The 23492-nt window shown below is 43.7% G+C and overlaps 1 protein-coding gene across 24 annotated transcripts in view; it reads left to right on the forward strand.

Moving 5' to 3' along the window:
• The window catches only part of CELF2 (CUGBP Elav-like family member 2), an 834627-nt gene that overhangs the window by 407566 nt on the left and 403569 nt on the right, over window positions 1–23492 (forward strand). For all 24 annotated transcript variants that reach the window (XR_014175745.1, XM_081957836.1, XM_081957842.1 and 21 more), the window contains one exon: window positions 109–191. Coding sequence is in view for 23 of the 24 variants with exons in the window: in XM_081957836.1 (XP_081813962.1) it covers window positions 109–191 (83 nt within the window). In the remaining variant the exon portion in view is untranslated. The remainder of the gene's footprint in view (window positions 1–108; window positions 192–23492) is intronic.

The raw sequence follows: 23492 nt of genomic DNA on the forward strand, positions 1-23492 counted from the left end.
CTCCTCAATCTTCTCCTCCTCCATTTCCTCCTCCTCCTCCCTGATCTTCTTCATTCTTTTGCACCCAGCAATTTCTGAAATCTTTTTTTTTATTATTTCTCCCCCTAGGTTGTTGTTTCATAACATTTTATACCAGAAAAGCGGCACTAGAAGCTCAGAATGCGCTGCACAATATTAAAACTTTACCTGGGGTGAGTATATACGCTTATTTTATCTCATGGGGATGGAGGGAAGGAGGGGAGCAGGCGGGGTGAGGCAAAAAGAGGAGAGGAATAGTTGTTTTTTGCAGGAAGATGCCACTTATTAGCTCTTAAGTGCCCCAGCTGCCTTTTGTCTTTGAGCAGAGGTTAATGACCTTGTCAAGGCTGAGGGTAGGTAATCTCTGCCATCTGGCATCCAATGGTGACCTTGGAGGTCGCATTTCCAGATGTAAACCAGAGCAATAGTTCATTATAAGTGTGTTGTTGTTTTTTAAGTGCCTTCCCAATTTCTAACAAATTGAGAGTGATAGGCCTCCACAGTTTCATAAATCGTTATCAGTACAAGACTGGCCTGCATAGAACAAGGGCAGGGGAGGCTGGGAACTGTAGTTGAACAACTGTTGGGGACCTACAAGGTCCCATGCAGAGATAAACCAGAATTGAGGGGGGTGGGTGATTTTATTGTGATGGAACATTAATCCATTCCTTCTTGGTGGTTTTGAGTCCTAAAAGGAGTCAGGAAAAGCATCTTTTCTTGACCAGCAACTTCAGGGTTCGATGCATTGGGTAGTGTGCGGCCAATTGCGTAGTGGTAATTTTTGCCTTAGTATGTGAGATAAATGCAGCAATTGTGCTAGGGGTGTCAAACTTGATTTCATTGAGTGCCGCATCAGGGTTATGTTTGACCTCGGGGGGATGGGGGAGTGGCCAGGAGTGGGCGTGGTCATGGTGGACGTGGATGTGGTCAGCGTGGTCATGATGGGCATTTGACACAGGCTCAAGATGCGCTTTTCCCCTCCTCTTCTTTCTGTCAGCAATCCAAATATCATCCAGAATTATATCCGAGCTCAAGACAGAACTTTCATCCAAGTTCCAATGTAATAAGGCAGACATGTGGGTACATCTGTGGGAAACCCGAATCTGAAAGCTTCCTGAGGTCCCCACCCAGTTGAAAGTTCATGATCTTGTCCCCACACCCACAAGTCCATCCCGTGGTCCAATCTTCTTCTGCCACGCTGGCATTTCCACCCATCTAGTTCCGGTCAGGTGCAGAGGTGCGGAAACAATGAATGACCTTAAGCTTCTAGAAAGGAATGTTTTATTTTAACAACACATTCTACTCCTTACTATTTCCCCTCCCAATTACCTCACTAATGAAACAGCATAGTAAAGAGAGAGAGTGTGTGTGTGTGTGTGGCAGGCCAAAGATCCTAAAAGGAATATGACTGCAGGCCTGATACTTTCTTTCCTCAGCGCTCCCCAGACTTCAGAAGCACCTGCTGGCCAAAAACGGACCATGCGGAGGCCCTGCGAGGCCCAGGTGTGGCCCATTTTCGGCCTCCCCTGCCTCCAGAAGCACTCTACTGGTCAAAAACAGGACACACACACCTGTGAAGCCTCCGTGTTGCCTGTTTTTGGAAAGCAGAGTGCTGCTGGAGGCCGGGGAGGCCAAAAATGGGCTGTGTGGGGGCTGCACGCATTTCCCCACTTGGTGGTCCATTTTGGCTGCCAGAGGCACTGTGGGCCTGACCTTTGATATTTCCAGGCCGCCCCCTCGCAGGCCAGATTTAAGCCTTGAGTTTGACACCCCTGTGCTAGGTTGTTGCCACTTTTGGTTTGGTAGAACTAAACCCCAAGTTTAAAGTCGCCAAAGTTTGGAAGCCCCTGCCCCACTCTACGCCTCATCTCTTTGGGACATGCATGCAACATTGCAATGAGAAGGCCGTTGAATAGTCACGTTTATGTGGCTGGCGCACCCCTTGTCCCTGTTGCCAATCCGCGGGCTTCCCAGTCGATTGACTGAAGGCAAAAGCAGTTTTTTGGGTTTACCCTCCCTCATGTCTTTGCACGCTGTGAAAAAGCACACGAGACCAATAAGGAACGTTTAGCTAAATACCAGATCTGTGAACAGATGAGTCATTTTTTTTCATCTCTGAAATCCTTCTGGGGAGCTGCTGGTAAACAAATGTTATCTTTTCCACCAAAACCAAGATAAGCACAAGATATTCCTGCCTCAAATTCTCCACTCGGCACAAATGTTTTGCGGGTGGAATAATGTTTTTGTTTTCCTACAGCAGGGGTGTCCAAACTTGGGAACTTTAAGATTTGTGGACTTCAACTCCCAGAATTCCCCAGCCAGCCATGTAAATCAAACTGGTGCTATCTCTCTTTATATAATCCTGGGCTTTAGATATTTCTTGCATCTAAATTGCTTAAAGTACTTAATTCTTCTTAATCGTCTATACCCATAGTCCTTGAATTACTGTCGTAATGGACAGTATACTCATGACAGTCATAAAGCAGGTCGGTCTTGTAAACCAGTTCGATTTTATGACCTTTTTTTTTCTGTGGTCATTAAGAGAGCACCACGGTCATAAAGCGACTGCCATGATTGTTAAGCAAAGGTTGTCATCATTAAGTGGTTAATTAAACAGGTCCTTAAGTGATTGTTAAATGGTTCACTATGGGGCCAGTTTTGCTAAAAACCAGAGATAAATGCTAGTTTTCCACAAAACCATGATAAATCACAGTTACGTGACTGCGGGATGCCGCAAACAGTCATAAATGTGACATGGATGCTAAGCACCCGAGGGTGCAGCTGCATGACCTCAGGAGGGCCCAACTGTTGGAACTTTGAATCCGAGTCATAAGGTTCCCACCCCTTAGCTTTGTCAGAACTTTGAACGGTTGCTAAGCAACCAGTCATAGATCGAGGACCACCTGTAACAATACAGGTAGTCCTCGACTTACAAGAGTTCACTTAGTGACAGTTTGCCGTGTCCCGGAGTCACTTGACTTCCTTTTGCGACCTTCCGGCACGTAAAGTCCATGGGAAAAACCAGATCCACTTCACAATCACATCTCCAAATTAAGAACTTCAGTGATTCACGTAACGAATGGGCGGAGAAAAGTTGTAAAGTGAGGCAAAACTCACTTAACACATTTCTCACTTAGCAACATAAATCTTGGCCTCAATTGCGGTCGTAAATTGAGGGCTACCTGTATTTTGTTCTGGCGTGTTGCCAATAGCTCCATGTTCTGCTCCTTCTCTTCCTCGGGTTGCTAGAGCAGTCTTATTTCACAGTTCAGTTCTATTCTGACTGAGGCTTCCCAAGAGCCTGGAGCAAAAATTATTTTTTATTTTTTATTTATTTTTAAACATAAAAGACAACAAAAAATTCTCATCCATTGCATACAGCATGTCGTTTGGTTACAAGCGTTTGTGCATCCATATTTTCAATTACGTATACAGTCACAAAGTTTCCGTCTAATATAACTAAGTACCTCACTTTCATTGTACATCATATATTCAATTACGGTTAATATTTCTTTCTTTTCAGCGAACCTAATTCCCTTGCATCCTTGATTGTCTATTACAGTGTAAAAGAATTTACCAACTGTTTATGTTTATACATCACTATTTTCGATTATGCATAATCCCGCCAATCCTCCATCAAGTATGCTTATGTTCATTGTTGTCCTTGCACATCATACATTCAAGCAAAAATGTTATTCCTTCATTTTTAAACAGAGTATTCTAAATACTCACTTCATTAAAAAAAAAACCTTTTATTGATTGACTGTGAATTCTGCTCATTCACATCCAGCAAAGTCTTTCAAGGGAGGATTTACAGTCACAGACCTTATCTGGCTTGGAGAGTTGCCAGGCTGATATCTGCAAAACTTGGCAAGGAGCCTCGGAGAGTCACAAACCAATGAAGCGTACTAATTGTCTCCTGCAAACTCCACTCCCCTCTCGCTCCTCTTTTATTTCCTCTGGGAGGGGCCATTCATCGTCCACCTGTAGCCTTACTCCCAAGTCGACCCCTGTTCTTTAGCTGTTCCCTTCATCTGGCAACTCTGTGCATGCGCACACTGGGAACAGGCTCCAGCTGTTCTTCTGCCTCACTGATATCCGACTCTGAAGGCAGCTGATAACTGTCCGATGGCCCTGGCCTCCTCTCTGCCTCCGACACAGAGCCCTCATCAGAGCCTTCCCCAGACTCCAGGACTGGCCCATGTTCCTCCCCAACCTCCTCATTGTCCGAATCTGCAACCAGCTGTTCTGGTCACTGGCGGGCCACAACAAGTACTGTCTAGAGCCTACTGAACTATAACTCCCATCATCCCCAGTCCAAATGATCCTTCTTCATGATATCTGGAAACTTGACAAGTGGTTTAATATCCTTCTGGACATCGGTTGATGATGGAACGCTGCTTTGGAATAGAGAGGGTCCCTAAAAGGAAGATGAAAGCTTTCCTGAATTTAGCACACATAGGTCTAAATTTATGCTGGGGGGGGAAAAAACATGACACAGCTTGTAATTTCACACATTTTCAGGCGCTGAGCTATATTTTGAACTGCGAATAGCAGTACATGAGAAATATTCCAATACCCCCATTTAAGTTAGCAGAAGTTGGAAGGTGGGGGGGGAATAAGGTTTGTTATTAATCTAAATAAACATAAAGGAATACATTTCCTTCCTTGCTTTTAGTAGGATCAGTTGCTGCAGAGAGTGGGGGCAGATAGAGAAGGGGAGAGGGGGAGAGAGAGAGATAGCTGCAACCAGCATTACTATTCTCCTGGATAGAAGGGAGTGAACTGCCAATGATATTTCTGCTGTCCTCACCACTCTCTATACCGCCTTCCTGTCAAGCAGTAATGCTTCCAAACCAAACAGTAATGCACTATGCTCCCCCAGCCCAGAGGTGGGTCTCTATCAGTTCAGACTGGTATGGCAGAGTAGATAGTAACTCGGTCGGGCACGCGCCCGGTTCTATCAGCGGCGACGCAGGTGCCACCATCTTGTTTTTTGCTTCTGCGCATGCACAGAAGCATTTTTTACTTCTGTGTATGCGTGTGTGCATGCCTGAAGTGCGTCCCTGAGCAAGCCCACAGTAACAGAAGCAGGAACACATCCTTGCCCCAGCCTTACCATGGAGACCAGTGGTCTGAGGCCCGCCAGTCTTCATGACGAACACAGATGGAGCATCAGTGGCTCTGACATTTGGCTTCAGCAGCAGCCTGGCAGGTTTGCATGGATCGGTTTGCTTTGCATTTGGACAATACAGAATAACAGAGATGGAAGGGACCTTGGAGGTCTACTAGTCCAGCCCGCTGCTCGAGCAAGAGATCCTATACCATTTCAGACAAGTGGCTCTCCAGTCTCTTTTTAGAAACCTCCACTGTTGGAGCACCCTCTACTTCTGGAGGAAAGCCCTTGCATTGGTTAACTTGTCAGAAGTTTGTCCTTAATTCTTGGTTGGAACATGGTACTCCACTCCTCTGCTCGCAACAGAATACCTTATGCCACCAGGCTCTGAAATTTTGGGCTTGGACAACTTAGAACTATGCTGCCTACAGTCTGGCCTAAGGGTAATACACAAAATTGTCTGCTACAATGCCTTACCTGTCAGCGACTACTTCAGCTTCAACCTCAATAATACAAGGACAAACAATAGATACAAACTCAAGTTAACCACTCCAAACTCAATTGCAGAAAATACGACTCCAGCAACAGAGTGGTCAATGCCTGGAATGCTCTACCTGACTCCGTTGTTTACATCCTCAATGTCAGGCCTGCAGCCATCTTTTCTTTTGGATCTTTGGCCTGCCATACTTTCTATTATCCTACAATGCATTTTCTATTGTTGGGTAATGGGAAGGGGGATTGTACGGAGTTAGATGATATGTAGCCATAACAAAATTCTTTCTAGAAAGCCAAGGTCATCCTTCGTCTTTGCACCTCTGCACCTGACCGGAACTGGATGGGTGGAACTGCCAGCATGGCAGTGGGAGATTGGACCATTTGATGGACTTGTGGGCGTGGGGGCAAGATCTTGAACTTTCAACTAGGTGGGGAAAACCGGGAAGCTTTCAGATTCGGGTTTTCCCAGAGGTGCCAATATGGCTCTCTTAATCAATTGGAACTTTGAGCAATACTTTGCCTCGGACTCTGATTTACTTTTGGATGCTATTTGGATCCCTCACACTCAAACCCCCACAATTTTAGCCTAAGACTGTCTACTGTTGATCTTACCCAATTCTTAAGAGGCCAGTAGGGGCGTGCATAAGCGCACCGGTGTTCCTAACATCCCTGCCCTACTGTCCCCATTTATTTGTCCCCATTTCCTGTGTTCTTATACATGTTTATTTTTATTCCTGTTATCTTGTACGTGAGTGACGAACTAAATAAAATAAATAAACAAATGGTCAGTTTTTGTGGGCACAATGGCAGATAACACTTTCTGTGTGCTTGGGGGGGGGGGAGGAGAAAATGGCTGCATCTTTTCTGCCATCTCATCCTCCAGCCAAGGACCTACTCCAGCTTGTTTTTAAAGTCACAATCCAGAAAGGATCGTGATAACCTTGATCGCCAATTTGTTATATTCCCTCTGCTCTCAATTTCAGAAGCTTTCCACGGGGCATCTGCTTTTTCTTTTTCTTTTTACGCCCACCCCCAACAGGAGAAAAAAAAAACCCACCGGCAGCTTTTAACCCCATGCAAAAAAGCCTTGCCACCTTCTCTGCTTCTTTTGAATTGAAGCCTTTTTAATGGCCTGTAGATGCAAGGTTACTGGGCATGAATGATTAATGCTAGGAGGAAATATTGTTTGGATGCCTTGCTGTTTGATTATAAGCCTCGGAATTAGTCAACATTTTCATAATTCTAAACCAATATACACCTGTTTTCCCACTGTGTTGTGAAGGCGCAACTTAATTTAACAGAAGCCCTGCTGTGATAAATATCACATTAACCACAAAGCCGGTTCTGTAATTTAAAGTTGCAGCACCACCCTTGTAAGAAAATGGTTTTGTGGATGTGTGTGCATGTGTGTGTGGTAAAATTAATAAGAAGTTAATGATGCATCTTGCTTTTCCGGCTCTCAAAACTTCCAAACTCCCTCAAAAAATAATAATAATTAGACTGTTACATATGCATAAAAGCATAAAACCCCACCAGGACCTGGTTGGAAATGGATTTTGTTTGAGGTTAAAAGAAAGAAAGAAAAGGACATAAACTTTTTCCTGGCTGAGGATCGGCCTCGGCTATTGATAGCACGTTGAGGCTGAATTCAGTGGTGGGATTCAGCCAGTTCGCACCACTTTCTGAGCAGTTTTGGGGAACTGGTTGTTGGAAAAAATTATTAGGGCAGAGAACCGGTTGTTAAATTTTTTGAATCCCACTATTGGCTGAATTCCAAAAAAGGGAGGGATTAGAACAAGGCAAAAATGGAATGTCTGGGAATTGTTATTTTATAATAGCTTTTTTTTTTTAAAAAAAGAGTGGCTCTGAGATTTGGGACTTTGGGGGGTTTATGCATCTCTATAACAAAATCAATAACAGTAAGAATAAAATCAGAAGTTGATGGGAAAAAACGATACACCATGATGCATCCATGGGAGATTTGAGTAGTAAAGATTAACCAATATGGTTAATGCCCTGACTTTTCCTTCCTTCCTTCCTTCCTTCCTTCCTTCCTTCCTTCCTTCCTTCCTTCCTTCCTTCCTTCCGTTTTTGTAGTGTATATTGGAGGTGGAGACCCTTTGAGATCTGTATGCAACAAAATTTCACTTTAATGTATGCCGATTAGCGTACATTCAAAGTGACAATAAAGTTATTCTAAGTCTGTCTTCCTTCCTTCCTTCCTTCCTTCCTTCCTTCCTTCCTTCCTTCCTTCCTTCCTTCCTTCCTTCCTCAGTTCCCTATCCTTTGTCAAAAATCTTGCAAATTCAAAGTTCCATAGGGCTTCTTAGACACGCTGCCTATGGACACCCGTACTAAGGTTAGTAGTTACTGACCTGTAAAAGACGCAGGGTCCCGGAAAAGGCTAAATGTTATGAAACTATTGGATTAAAGTACAGCGGTTGTAAAAGTTGCCAGATTCCATGCCATTCCATTAGAAAAGGAATTGAAGATAACACTGCTGGTATCATAATGCTTCCCCAGGAGAAGGGAATGGGAGAACACAACCGTATTGTTGCAAAGAAAACAATAATGAGGTGATTGCGATGTCACCAAGACATCGCAGTTCAACTGGAGGGAAAGTATGCTTTTTGGCTTCCCCAAAAAGCATGAGGCAGAGTCCTGGTCCCGACAAAACCCCTTTTATTAAATGAATGTGAATTCTTCTCATTCACATCCAACAAGGCCTGGCAAACAGTGTTTCAAAGAAATATTTATGACCACAGACCTTATCTATCTTGGAAAGCTGCCATGTAAATATTTTCCAAATGAGGTGCTGTGCAAGGAAAGACTGGGCACAGAGTCTCTGAGATTCACGGACAGATCTTCACACTCCTGAAACAAATCTAATGACCAAGCGAGCGAATTGTTTCCTGCAAAAGCCCACTCCCCTTTTCTTCCTCTTTTATTTCCTATCATCTTCCACCTGTGACTCCCAAGTCTACCCTGATTTCTGAGTTGTTCTTTTCTTCTGACAGCTTTGCGCATGCGCACACTGGGAACAGGCTCCAGCTGTTCCTCTGCCTCACTGCTGTCTAGCTCCATAGGCACCTGATCACTGCCAGACGGCCTCAGCCCCATCTCTGCCTCCGACGCAGAACCCTCATCAGAGCCTTCCCCAGCCTCCAGGACTGGCCCATGCTCCTCCCCAACCTCCCGCTCTGCTGGCCGCTGGCGGGTCACATCATCCTTCTCTTTAATTCTGTTAGAGTTGAAGGAGCCCCTGGCCAACGTTGATCTTGAAAATGCCAAGCAAGTTAAAGCAGCGTAATGCTTAGAAGAGAGTCCACAAAGTGGCTTGGAATTATAGGCTAGGTTGAGAGTTTAAAAAAAAACATATTGAAATAAGACAATGACAAATTTCTTCCGTACCGTTGCCAGGAAAAAGATATACATTTCATAAAGTCATCGGTAGTAGAGCTTTATGAATATGTGTGGCAGTTACCCTTGGAAAATGAATTTCATTCTGAGAGTTGCCCCTCAAAAAGCAAGTTGTAGAGCTGGAAAAAAATTACAGTAATGATCTCAAAATGATTAAATAACCAGGTATAGTTCTTCCAAGAGTTACGGATCCAATACTTTTGGCTTTTTAGTTTAGGAAGAAAGAAAAAAGAGATAGAAATAGCAAGGCAGGAAACAGACATCTCCCTGCCTCTCACTTTCTGCTGGAGATTTAGTTCATCCAGTAGAGCTGAACAGTGCATCTTCTGTTGTGTATCTTCTAGACATGGACTTCAAGTACCAGAATCCCCCACTGCTTTTCCTGGTCATTATAGTGATTGAATTCAACATATCTGGGAGGTAGATCAAGATCAAGTGAGGTACTAATACCACTCTATAAAGCCTTAGTAAGACCACACCTAGAATAGTGTATCCAGTTTTGGTCACCACACTATAAAAAAAAAGTTGTTAAGACTCTAGAAATAGTGCAGAGAAGAGAAATCAGGATGATTAGGGGGCTGGAGGCTAAAACATACGATGAATGGTTACAGGAACTGGGCATGGCTAGTTTAGTGAAGAGAAGGACCAGGGGAGACATGATAGCAGTTATCCAATATTTGAGGGGCTGCCACAGAGAGGAAGGGGTCAAGCTATTTTGCGAAGCACCCGAAGGCCAGACAAAAAATAATGGATGGAAACTGACCAAGGAGAGATTCAATCTGGAAATAAGGAGAACTTTTCTGACAGTGAGAGCAATCAGACAATGGAACAGAAGTTGCCTTTGGAAGTTGTGGGAGCTTCATCCCTGGAGCTTTCAAGAAGATATTGGATTGCCACCTGTCAAAAATGGTGTAGGGTCTCCTGCTTGGTCGGAGGTTGGACTAGATGACCTACAAGGTCCCTTCCAACTCTGTTAATCTGTATTAGTCAGATTGGGTAATACCAAAATAATAGAAAATGTTCCTTTAATAGATCTTGGTAATTTCATACAGTTGACCAACAACCTGGCCAGATAAGTCAAATCCTCAAATCCATGAAGGGGATGATGATCAAATGCTGGTCATCTTGACTGGATAAACTTTGCCTACCCAACAAATTTCATCAAGATTCGTGGTAGGTTAGAATGTATCCAGCCAATAGTCTATTTCTGGTTGTTCCCTCTGGCAAAACTCTGGCTCTACCACAGTCTCCAAATTGGACTCCTCTGCTTCACAGGTGATTCATGGTGGCTACCGTCTAACCCAGTGTTTCTCAAACTTGGCGACTTTAAGTCCTGTGGACTTCAACTCCCAGAATCCCCCAGCCAGCATAGCTGGCTGGGGAATTCTGGGAGTTGAAGTCCACAGGACTTAAAGTCGCCAAGTTTGAGAAACACTGGTCTAACCCAAACTCCATTTCATTGAGGGCCGCATCAGGATTGTGTTTGAACTCGGGGGTGGATAGGTGTGGCCAGGGTGGGCGTGGTCAGCTTGACATCACTCATGTTGGGGGCACGTGTGGTGGCCTGAGCCGCTCTGCCAGAGAAAACGCGCTCCCAAGAAGTACCGTGGGTCGGTCCTTCGCTTTTTCCAGGGTGGCCCCATGGGCCAGATTTAAGCACCCCGTGGGCCGGATCCAGCCCCCGGGCCTTGAGCTTGATACCTCTGATCTAACCTGTCACCTGCCTTTAAACCCGTGATGTCAATCCTGTCCCTGAGAGAGAGAGAAGGGAGTGATAAAAATTGTTCCTGTCGTTTAGCTGCGATTAAAGCCATTTATGTCCCTTTTTATTTAGAACTTCTATGCAAATCTGGACAGATTTAATCAACTGATTGATTGATTAATTAACTGAAACACATGATTAATCAGCCAAAATGAATTTAATTAGATGACTGCGTCTATTACCATAATTATCCTCATCATTATTACAGTTTTTAGGAACTTCCTCTAGGAAGTTCAGATCCAGTGGTCTTCCATTCAGATACCAATCTGATCAGAATCATTAAATTAGTACGCTGAGATTCTCTTCCCTTCCTTCCTTCTTCCCTCCCTCCCTCCCATTTTCCTTCCTTTCTTCCTTTCTTCCTTCCTTCTCTTGAATTTGCACGGAAAGGAAGGAAGGAAGGAAGGAAGGAAGGAAGGAAGGAAGGAAGGAAGGAAGGAAGGAAGGAAGATGGGAGGGAGGGAGGAAGGAAGGAATCTTAGTATACTACTTCTGTCCAGTAAATTAAATTAGACATTTTTGTTTATGTTGGACCAACTCTTATTTTTCAAAAAAAGGCTACATTGATTCGTCAGAGTAGTTAATTCTGAGTTATTGTAAAATGATAATGGATATTAATACTTCACTTTTATGAGCTTACACAACCAAAAACCAAATTTAATTCTCTGTTGAAGTCTGTTTCACTTTAGATTTGGGTAACCTCTTACAGATAAATTCTCGTTTATTGCTGCAATTTGGGTGGTTTGGTGACTGGTTGATTCAAGATTTGTGGCTCGGGTGCTATTCTCAGTGAAGACTTTCCTATGTGAATTTCATTAAGGGTATAATAACTGCGAAATATTGTGTTCAGAATGCGCCTTTAAAGCTGCATCTGCAAAAAAAGAGAAGAGGAAGGATCCTTGCAAAATATGATTAGCCTCTTTTGGATATCATCTACCAGCATATATTTTTTTAAAATTCTTCCCTCCACTTATCCACTTCCACTTAACACACACATTCTGGTTTTATTGATTAAAAAAAAAACATTGTGGGTTTTATTCAGGGGTGGGCTGCTATGGGTTTACTTGAGTTTGGGAGAACCCGTAGTTAACGTTATGGCTGGTTTGGAGAATCTTCAAATCCCACCTCTGGCTGGCCACGCCCGCCCCACCCCTCACAGGAGTCTCCACACGGCCCGTTTTGGATGTGAGGTAAGTGCAGGGCCCGTGTGGAGGCTCAGGGAGGGGTAAAATGGGCATCCCGGAAGTTCCAGAAGGCTGGATAGGGGCCCTTTCTGGCCTCCGAAAGGCCTCTGAAGGCTGGGGAAGGGAGTTTTCGCCCTCCCAGAGGCTCTAGGAAAGGCTCCGGAGCCCAGGGAAGGCGAAAACACACCACTGTGGTGCAAGAGGCTGACTAGGCCACGCCCACCATGGCCACACCTACCCAGCAACCGGGCAGAGAACCCATCGCTGAAATTTTTGAAGCCCACCCCTGGCTTATTCAATAAATGTTACACTAGTATGGTGAAGCAGTGACTTTCCAGGGAATCTGTGCTAAGAATATTCCTGTCCCTGAGAGAGAGAAGGGAGTGATAAAAATTTAAATTTAGGAGGGAAGCAAGATTTTCCATGAACATCTATCATCTGTATGTAGGTAGTTGGATTACACAGTCTGGTAAGCATGAGAATAGTAATTATACATCATCAAGGAATTTGATATCTAGTCGTTAGCATGAGCCAACTGGACTGGAAATCAAATGGATGCATCCATACAGAGAGCAGTATACTAAAACGACTAGGCTATTTTCATGAGGGAGTTGAAATCTCATGACAGCCTTTTCAATGCACCTGTGGCTTTAGGTCAGGGGTCTCCAAAATTGGAAACTTTAAGACTCGTGGACTTTAATTCCCAGAATACCTCAGGCCAGCCATGCTGGCTGGGGGAATTCTGGGAGTTGAAGTCCACAAGTCTTAAAGGTGCTGACTTTGGAGATCCTTACTTTAGGCCAGTGCTTCTCAAATAGTGGGGCGGGGCCCCCAGGGGGGGCGCGAGGCTCCGTAAAGGGGGGCTCAGCTCAAATTATTTTATATATTTTTGTTTTGCAGGTTAAAGTTTTTTTAAATATTGTGTTCCTTTAAATCCTGTGCTCCTTTAAATCTTTTCTGCTACAGTTAATAAAGCTATTCTTTGTTGTAAATTGATCCACATTTCTTTCTTTTTTTATTCTCTTATACCTTAATAAGGATACAGTGTTATGCAGAGGTGTACTTATAACAATTTTATAGACAAATGATACTATTTACAGTCGCGCGGGGGGCGCAAAATGTTTTCTTCTTCCTAGGGGGGGCATGACAGAAAATAATTGAGAAGCACTGCTTTAGGCCTGGGTTCTCAACCTTGAGAACTTTCAGATGTGTGGACTTCAACTCCCAGAATTCCCCAGCTAGTGCACTCCCCAGCCACCAACTTAAAGTTGCCTGAGAAATATTGCTTTAGCGCTAGCAATAGCACTTAGACTTATATACCGCTTTACGGTGCTTTACAGTCCTCTCTAATCTGTTTACAAAGTTGCCCTATTGCCCCCCCCAACAATCCGGCTCCTCATTTTAGCGACCTGGGAAGGATGGAAGGCTAAACTGACTCCCTGAATACTAAGCCAATTTTGTTTAAATAAGCCAGAATTGGCTGAATTTTTGCAATTCTGATTTATAATGACAGGCTTCACCCAAAAGGGAGCCATTTCCCCCAAAAACCTCCAAATTATGACACACTCCTTCTAGCAGTCATAAAATCTTGCAACATTGGCTGATCCCTTACAGCTAAGCAAAATCCTACGTTGGATGATTAGTGGATGTGTTTACAGGTAGTCCTCGACTTACGACTACAATTCAGCCCAAAATTTCTGTTGCTAAACGAGACATTTGCTAAGTGGGTTTTGTCCCATTTTATGACTTGTCTTCCCTCGGTTACTACGTGAATTATATATTTTGGTATTGTGAATGAGAACTGTATTGCCTTCAAACAGGCCAGCGAGAATAGTTCAGCCTGCTGGACAGGAAATATTCCTTTCCCTGTTCATTCATGCTATTCCCGTAGCAGCAGTCAAACGTATTTCCTTCTGCCTGTGCGGCATAAATTACAACTGCTAGTAAATGTATTCTTAACATTCCTTTGAAGTGTTTAAAAAGGCACAGTGTGTATGAATCAATCACTTCATCCTTATCGTTGCTCTCCTCCCGTTTATCGTGTAGTGCACCAGCTCTAATTTTCCTGCATTTCCCGTATAACTAGGCTTTTTTCCCCCTTCTTCTTCTTCTCCTCCTCTTGGGAACGGTGGAATTCTAAAAATATGTAATATTCAGTCGGCAGAGTTCTTGGCTGCTGCAGACATCAGGTGATTTAATTTTTTTTAAATTCAGGATGCTCCAAAGAAACTTACGTTGGGTTCATAGACATTTTCCTCAAGTATATGTATGATAAATTCAGAATAGCCATGGGATTAAGTTATCATCGTTACCGATTCTGATGGAATATTATGGGAAATAAACTTCCCAACCATAAGGGCTGTTGAATACAGGCAGTCCTCGACTTACGACCACAATTGAGCTGAAAATTTCTGTTGTTAAATGGGTTTTGCCCCAGTTTACGACCTTTCTTGCCTCTGCTATTAAGTGAACCAATGCAGTTGATAAGTTAGCAACCCGGTTTCCCCCGTGGACTTGGCTTGTCAGAAGGTCACAAAGGGTGACCTTGAGATACAGCAATGGTCATAAATATGAAATATGAGCCAGTTGCCGAGCAGCTGAGTTTTGATCGTGTGATCGTGCGGAAGCTGCAAAGGTCATAACTTTGAAAAACGCTCATAAGCCACTTTTTTCAGGGCCGTTGTAACTTTGAACGGTCACTAAATGAACGGTTGCAAGTCAAGGATTAACCTGTATTGGAATCAGTGATCCAGATGGCTTGGGTATGGGTTCCTATTCCTATTCACTTCCTTGAAACCGATTTTTAACCAGACATTTATTGATAACTAGTTGATTACCTGGTGTTGCCCAGGTATTTATTTATAGGGGGAAAATGTCCGGACCAAACATAATTTCTAATGTTGGATTTTCCCCCTTACCAGAGGAGCCCCCTTATGGAGTATTGTGAAGCCGTTACTATGGCAATTCCACTGCACTGTACAGTAGAAGCCATTTTACAGCAGTACGGCACAACAGGCTGTATCTTAACAAAACACACACCCTGAGAGGTGTTGGGGCTTACCCTCACAGTATTTGTTTCCAGAGAGTAAGTCATCTGTGTACCAAGTTTGGTTGAAATTGCTTGAGGCGTTCCAGAGTTATGCTGGAACAAACACACACACACACACTCACACACACAAACACAAACATAGAGCTATTTATATATAGAGAGAGATTGTGATGATCCCAGAACAACAGAATGTGGATTGTTGCAAGCTAGATCTACACTTTCACATCTGTCATGCAGCACAGTCCACAAATATATAATAACAAATAGCAACAGCATTTATACACTGCCCCAGGGGGCTTTACAGCACTCTCTGGGCAGTTCACAATGTCAGAATATTGCCCCCAACAATCTAGGTCCTCATTTTACCCATCTCAGAAGGATGGAAGGCTGAGTCAATCTTGAGCCACGTCAGGATCGAACCCCAGACTGAGTTAGCCTGCAATACTGCATTTCAACCACCAGGATGGAGTTTGCAATGGGATGTTTATTTGATCTCTTGTCCACCTCGTAGTCATCCCTGTCCTACAGCAGGGTTTCAAACTCTATTTCATTGAGGGCCTCATCGGGGTTGTGTTTGACCTCAGGAGTGGGGGTGGGGGCGGGGTTTTTTGGCCAGCTCAATGTCACTCGTGTCAAGGGCACATATCATGGTCCGAGCGCTTTGCCAGTGAAAAGGGGCTCCTCGGCTGCGACGGCCTCCTGCAACCCTCTGCCAGTGAAAACGGAGCTCAGCCCGTGCGCCCCCCTGCCCTCCGAGCTCCGATTTCGCTGGCAGAGGAACCACAGACTGATCCTTCGCCGTTTCCATGTTGGCCCCCCAGGCCAAATCTAAGCACCCCACAGGCTGAATCTGGGCCTAGAGTTTGACACCCCTGTCCTAGAGAGAGAAAGAGCCTTCTATTGGGAATGTGTCTGCTGGATTCAGTGTCCTTCGTTGCTTGCTAGTTCTAATATTCTATCCTTCTCAACTCTGCAAGACCAGGACCGTTGCATCAGTATTGATTTACCCTTCCTTCCTGCTGAAGGCAGGGCTCATCCACGGAGAATAAAACATAGATGAGCGCAGCATCTTAAGTGAGATATAGATCAAACAAAATGCATCCATTTAAAATAAACTAAAGCACATGGGTAAAATAAAATCACCAATCCTGTTAAAACCAACTGGAGCAACCCAGTCCGCCTAGCTAGAAGCCAAATCGTGAGTGAGGGATTTTGTTTGTTTGGTTTTTTGCTTGTTGAAGCTTTCCAAATACGGGAGGGAAAGAGGGAGAGTGAACTTATTTTCCAAAGCGCCAGAAGACAAGACGAGAAACAGTGGATGGAAAGCAATCAAGGAGAGAAGCAATACAATACAACACAATACAATACAATACAATAGTAGAGTTGGAAGGGACCTTGGAGGTCTTCTAGTCCAACCCCCTGCTTAGGCAGGAAACCCTATACCGTTCCAGACAAATGGCTATCCAACATCTTCTTAAAAACTTCCAGTGTTGGGGCATTCACAACTTCTGGAGGCAACTTCTGTTCCACTGATTAATTGTTCTAACTGTCAGGAAATTCCTCCTCAGTTCTAGGTGGCTTCTCTCCTTGATTAGTTTCCACCCATTGCTTCTTGTTCTGTCCTCAGGTGCCTTGGAGAATAGCTTGACTCCCTCTTCTTTGTGGCAGCCCCTGAGATATTGGAACACTGCTATCATGTCTCCCCTAGTCCTTCTTTCTCTTAAGCTAAACATACCCAGTTCCTGCAACCGTTCTTCATATGTTTTAGTCTCCAGTCCCCTAATCATCTTTGTTGCTCTTCTCTGCACTCTTTCTAGAGTCTCCACATCTTTTCTACATTGTGACGACCAAAACTGAATGCAGTATTCCAAGTGTGGCTTTACCAAGGCATTATAAAGTAGCATTAACACTTCACGTGATCTTGATTCTATCCCTCTGTTGATGCAGTCTAGAACTGTGTTGGCTTTTTAGGCAGCTGCTGCACACTGCTGGCTCATATTTAAAGTTGGAATGAAGCAGAAACTTCCTAACAATGGGAACAATTAGCTAGTGGATCAACTTGCCTTCAGAGGTTGTGTGGGCGCTTCATCATTGGAGGCTTTTGAAAACAGACTGGACAATTGCTTGTCTGGAATGGTATAGGCCAGTGCGGAGGTAGCATTCAGCAAGTTCTGACCAGAACCGGTAGCGGAAATTTTGAGTAGTTTAGAGAACCAGTAAATGCCGCCTCTGACTGGCCCTGCCCGCCATCTATTCTCTGTCTCCTGAGTCCCAGCTGATTGAGAGGAAGTGGGGATTTTGCAGTATCCTTCCCCTGCCATGCCCACTAAGCCACGCCCACCAAGCCACACCATGCACACCAAGCCACACCCACCAAGCCACGCCACGCCCACCAAGCCACGCCCACAGAACCAGTAGCAAAAAAATGTTGAATCTCACCACTGGACCAGTGATGGTGAACCTTTTTGGCACTGAGTGCCCAAACTGGAACGCATGTGCACATGCCAGAGCCCAAGAAATTCGAAGACCAGCTGACCTGCGCGCATGCACGTGTCAGTCAGCTGGTCTTTGCGTGTGCCAAAGCCTCGGAAAAGACCAGCTGGTCGGTGCGCATGTACGCGCCGGCCAGCTTATCTTTGGCCTTCTGGGGCTTTGGCATGCATGAAGATCAGCCGGCCAGCGCGCATGTGCATTCTGGAAATCAGAAGACCAGGTGGCAACGGTGTGCGCGCCTACAGTGCTATAGGTTCGCAATGGGTATAGGCTCACCTGCTTGAGCAGAGGGTTGGACTAGTTGACCTCCAAGGTCCCTTCCAACTCTGTTACTCGATGTCTGTGTCAACTCATGTTCATGTCCCAGGAGGTCACTGGTCCTAAACCTCCTTCTTTTCTCCATAATCCCTATACAACCTTCCTGGGTTTTATCACTTCTGTATCATCGTATCCATTTTGTTCAGGGCATCAATGGGATCAGCTTGCCTGCACTATGAAAGATATTCTCTTATATCATTTTTACAACCCTTTGTTAATGAGGCATTAGTGGATCTACCCTTCAGAATAATATTGCTCAGTAGAGGGGAAATTACAGAAAGCGAGGCGTGAGTATAGAAGAGAGCAAACTGAAATAACTCTGTTTGGAGTCGCTGATTCATGAAGAGATATTAAAAGAATTTATCATCTTTGCGAGTTGCCAAAACGTCGACTGAAGGAACTATCAGTAGGTTAGAGAACGAAAAGAGAGACGTAGTCTAAGGCGAAACAGAGATTGATTTAAGTGACCCATGGCTGATTTTTATGATGTACTAAATTTCCAGTTGATCGGTTCCTTCATTATGTTCTTTTATTGGCCAGGATGTGGTCAATATTTTTTAGCCTGTATCCTTCCTTGTCTTCTCGGGAGCTTTAAGCTGCATAAATAAACTCCTTCACTTGCTACCAACTGTTTCCCTTCTAGCCTAGCATCCCCATGGTCACATGATCAAAATTCAGACACTCGGCAACGGATTCATATTTATGATGGTTGCAGCATCCTAGGGTCATGTGACCTCCTGACAAGTCAAGTCAACGGGGAAGCCAAATTCACTTCACACAACATCAGCAGCAGCCATTCGCTTAACTGTTTGGGCAGGAGAGGTCATAAAACTAGGCAAAACTCAGTTAGCAACTGCCTCACTTAGCAACAGAAATGTTGGGCTCAATCGTTTGTCGAAGACTACTTGTACTGGAAAATCAAGGTCATAGAAAGGGGGAAGTAATGAGTTTGACCATTAATTTTAGGCATAACTCTAAGAGTAGATGAAGGATAATAAAAGTCAAAGTAGAATAGAATAGAAAATATGGAATAGAATGGAATAGAATAGAAAATATGGAATGAAATAGAAGGGAAGGGAATAGAATGGAATAAGAATAGAATAGAATAGAATAGAATAGAATAGAATAGAATAGAATAGAAAATATGGAATGGAATGGAATAGTATAGAGAATAGAATAGAATAGAATAGAATAGAAAATATGGAATGGAATAGTATAGAGAATAGAATAGAATAGAATAGAATAGAATAGAAAATATGGAATGGAGTAGAGTAGAGTAGAGTAGAATAGAATAGAAAATATGGAATGGAATGGAATGAAATAGTATAGAGAATAGAATAGAATAGAATAGAATAGAATAGAATAGAATAGAAAATATGGAATAGAATAGAATAGAATAGAACAAAATAGAATAGAAAATATGGAATAGAATCGAATCGAATAGAATCGAATAGAATAGAATAGAAAAGAAAATATGGAATGGAATAGAATAGAGGGGAATGGAATGGAATTAGAATAGGATAGAATAGAATAGAATAGAATAGAATAGAATAGAAAATACGGGATGGAATAGAATAGAAGGAAATGGAATAGAATAGAATAGAATAAAGAAAAGAAAAGAAAATAAAATAAAATAAAATAAAATATGTAATGGAATCGAATAGAACAGAACAGAACATAATTCTTTTGGCCAAGTGTGATTGGACACGCAAGGAATTTGTCTTCGGTGCAAAAGATTCTCTCAGGGGAATCTTCTCCAACCTAGCCATGAAAAAATGGTTTTCTCCAAGAGGATCTGGAACATTTAACATCTGGCCTGATCTATGGTACCCCTTAGCCCTAGCAAACCCACTGTCGTGAGCCCCCCCCTGACATAAGCCCCTTTACTGAACTAAACCAACTAAATAACTAAACCATATGAAAAACGGCGGCAGGTTTTGGGTCTGGCTAGTCTAAAGACAAGAAGAATTAAGGGTGACATGATAACAGTATTTCAGTATTTGAGGGGCTGCCACAAAGAAAAGGGGGCCACATTGTTCTCCAAAGCACCAGAGGGCAGGACCAGAAACAATGGTTGGAAACGAATCCAAGAGAGAAGCAACCTGGGGTTAAGGAAAAACTTCCTAACAGTGGGGACAATTAACCCATGGAAGAGCTGGCCTTCAGGAGTTGTGGAGGTTTCACTGGAGGTTCATCACTGGAGGTTTTTAAGAAGAGACGGGACAGTCACTTGTCTGAAATAGTATAGGATCTCCTGCTTGAGTAGGGGGCTGGACTAGAAGACCTCCAAGGTCCCTTCCAGCTTCTAGTCTAGTCTAGTCTATACTCTACTTTACTCTAATCTACTATACTTTATGGGTCTCCAACCTTGGCAACTTTTAGCCTGGCGGACTTCAACTCCCAGAATTCCCCCACCAGTGGCAGGGGATTCTGGGAGTTGAAGTCCTCCAGGCTTAGAGTTGCCAAGGTTGGAGACCTCTGCTCTACTCTGTATACTCCACTCTACTCTATTTTTCTCTACTCTATTTGTCATCGACATTCGGGAAATGCGTCTCCATATGAATTCCGTGGAAGATGGAATCAATTCTTCTCTGCCTATGAGCAGAATCTGAGGTAGCCATCTTTGATATTCCCTCTGATTCCTGTGGCAACTTCAGGAAGAGATTCGGGAAGGTTAACAGTAAACATTGTCAGAAGCATCAGGAACAGCAAAATAAAATGTAGAGGAAAAAGTCAATTGATAATTAATCGAGGAATAGTGTTAATATGAACCAGGCAGCTGCATTCCAGTTGGCATGGAATCATCAGTGCTCTCTAAATGAAAGGAGACATTGAACTGAAATCAATTGAAACAGCCCCTTCTGAAACTTTTAATCATAAGAGATACGTTGAGGGGTGGCTGCTATTGAAACTGGCGTCTAAAGTCACCCAGAGGACCTGAGAGGGATGTTGGCATTGAATGTGCAAATATATCCACATTAAAAAGCAAAGTGGATTCATTTATTCCTCTCCCCTTTTCTATCCCAGTTGTCTGCAGCCTTGCCAACTCTCTATCACACCTACCTGCTTTTGAAAACCTAGAAAGCGTTGAAATTTAATGTGGAGAAAAGCAAGATGTTAGGCCGGAAAAACCAAAGGTACAAACACAGATTTAAAAAACTGACACAAAAAAATGGTAATTGTGAGAGAGACCTTGGAGTCCTAGTGGGTGATTATCTTAAACATGAGCCAGCAGTGTGTGGCAGCAGCCAAAACAGCTAAATACCCTGTTTCCCCCAAAATAAGACCTCCCTGGATAATAAGCCCAATCGGGCTTTTGAACGCATGCGCTAAAATAAGACCTCCCCTGAAAATATTGCAACACAGCAGCAGCCGTGAAGTGACCACGCTCGCTGCCTCATGTACCTCAAAAATAATAAGACTACCCGGAAAATAAGGCCAAGTGCTTATTTCAGAGGTAAATGAAAATAAGACCCTGTCTTATTAACGGGGAAATACAGTACAATCCTTGTAAAAACATAGAATCAAAATCATGTGAAGTATTAGTACCACTTTCAAAAACCTTAGTAAGGCCACACCTGGAACATTGCCTCCAGTTTCGGTCACCCCGTTGCAAAAAAGATGTTGAGATTTTTTTTGGGGGGGGGAAGTGCAGAGAAGAGCAACAAAGATGATTAGGGGACTGGAGACGAAAACATATGAAGAACGGTTGCAGGAACTGGGTATGTCTAGTTTAATGAAAAGAAGAACTAGGGGAGACATGATAGCAGTCTTCCAATATCTCAGGGACTGCCACAAAGAAGAGGGAGTCAACCTGTTCTCCAAAGCACCAGAGGGCAGGACAAGAAGCAATGGGTGGAAACTAATCAAGGAGAGAAGGAGAAACTTCCTAACAGTGAGGACAATCAAACAGTGGAATGGCTTGCCTTCTGAAGTTGAGGCTCACCACTGGAGGTTTTGAAGAAGAGACTGGACATCCACTTATCTCAAATTGTATAGGGTCTCCTGCTTGAGCAGCGGGTTGGACTAGAAGACCTCCAAGGTCCCTTCCAGCTCGATTCTGATTCCGATTCCCACCCCTAAGCCCATCCTGTATCGCTCTGCTGTTCTATGCTGAGTCATTCTTCTCTAGACATCTGGCACATTTCCATGTGCATCGGCAATTAAACCAGTCCTCAGCATGGTGTCCAGCTATGCTGTGCCACCGGAGATGCTACATGCCGGAGGAAAAATAGAGTTTTGGTTGTGTTCATTTGTTAGTGGTTGTTTAAGGTCCCCTAGTGCTTTGGAAAGGGCAGAGGTGTTTAATCCCAGCTTCTTGTTTTCACTTCTATTTGGGGTAATTAAATTCTGCTTCCTTTCGCTCACCAACATGCCCCTAAGATAGGTGCCTCGGCTCCCAGCACAAAATTGATGACATCTCCGATTGTAGCAAATGAATCACTGCTAGCTCGCTGCGGCAGGTAGATTCCGAGAGCACGGCTATTTAGCGGGTCTGTTCTTGATGCAACCAGACTATGTTAAAAGAAGAAAATAAAATGTAGCTTTTTTATGCTCAGAAAGAGTGGGGGAAGCTTCTGAACAGCTAGGTGGCTGCAGGTGTGATAGATCAGGTCCGTGTCTGAAGGTCCAATTAAACTGATTTATTGCTAAAAATCTATGCACAGGAATCTTCTCAATTAAAGGTTAGCACCTGCTTGGAATTCGATGAAAGTCAATGGATTTCAAGGGAGGTTGGGTTTAGTCTGCTTGTGGCCACGTGGGGATTCTAGGCTAATCCCTCTTTTAACTCCGCCTCCAGATTCTGACCCTCCTTCTCGTACATCGGCAGAAAAATAGGTAACAGTAGAGGTAAAGGTTCCCCTCGCAGATGCATTCTAGTCGTTCCCGACTCTAGGGAGCAGTGCTCATCTCCATTTCAAAACCAAAGAGCCAGCGCTGTCCGAAGTTTCCTTTTGGAAAAACCACATTTGGGTCGGAGACAGACTATGACGAGCTGCGAAGCAGGAAGAAAAGGGGAACTGCACGGTGGATGGTGATTCTTCCTTCCAAGAGTCAAAGGCAGGCATGACAAAATCCATTTCTCAAGTCATGACACGAAGAGAGAGAGCAGCCCCTATCATTTCTCTGTCCTCAGCGACAACAGAAGCCTGTGGAAACAATTAAGGTCCTTGTAAAATGCCAGGAAAACACTTCAGATGGAAACAGAAGGCTGAATTAGATATAGCAGGTCCATTTCTTTTTAAACCTCCTGAACAACAAACTCGCCAACTCTCTCTTGCCGGGGCTATTAACTCCTTACTTGCAAAATTAAAACGCTTTAAAACATTTTTAAACAAAAATAAGGGGAGATCATTCAAAATAGCCATTCCACAGGTGGTTTCCTACCAGTTCAGACAGGTTCGGCCGAATAGATAGTAACTCGACCTGCCACACGCTCGAACTGGTTCTATCGGCGGTGGCACCATCTTGATTTTCGGTTCTGCACATGCATAGAGCAATCTTCATTGCAAAAATTTAATTTTTCCCCTTTTCTGTAATGTGTGCATGTGCAGACGTTTTTAAGTAGAAATGTGCATGCGCAAAAAAAAGTTTGCCGAACCAGCCATAATGCCAGCAGCAACCTACCCTTGGGCC

This window comes from Natrix helvetica, assembly GCF_964273705.1.
Source record: "Natrix helvetica genome assembly, chromosome: 6".
NCBI lineage: Eukaryota > Metazoa > Chordata > Lepidosauria > Squamata > Natricidae > Natrix > Natrix helvetica.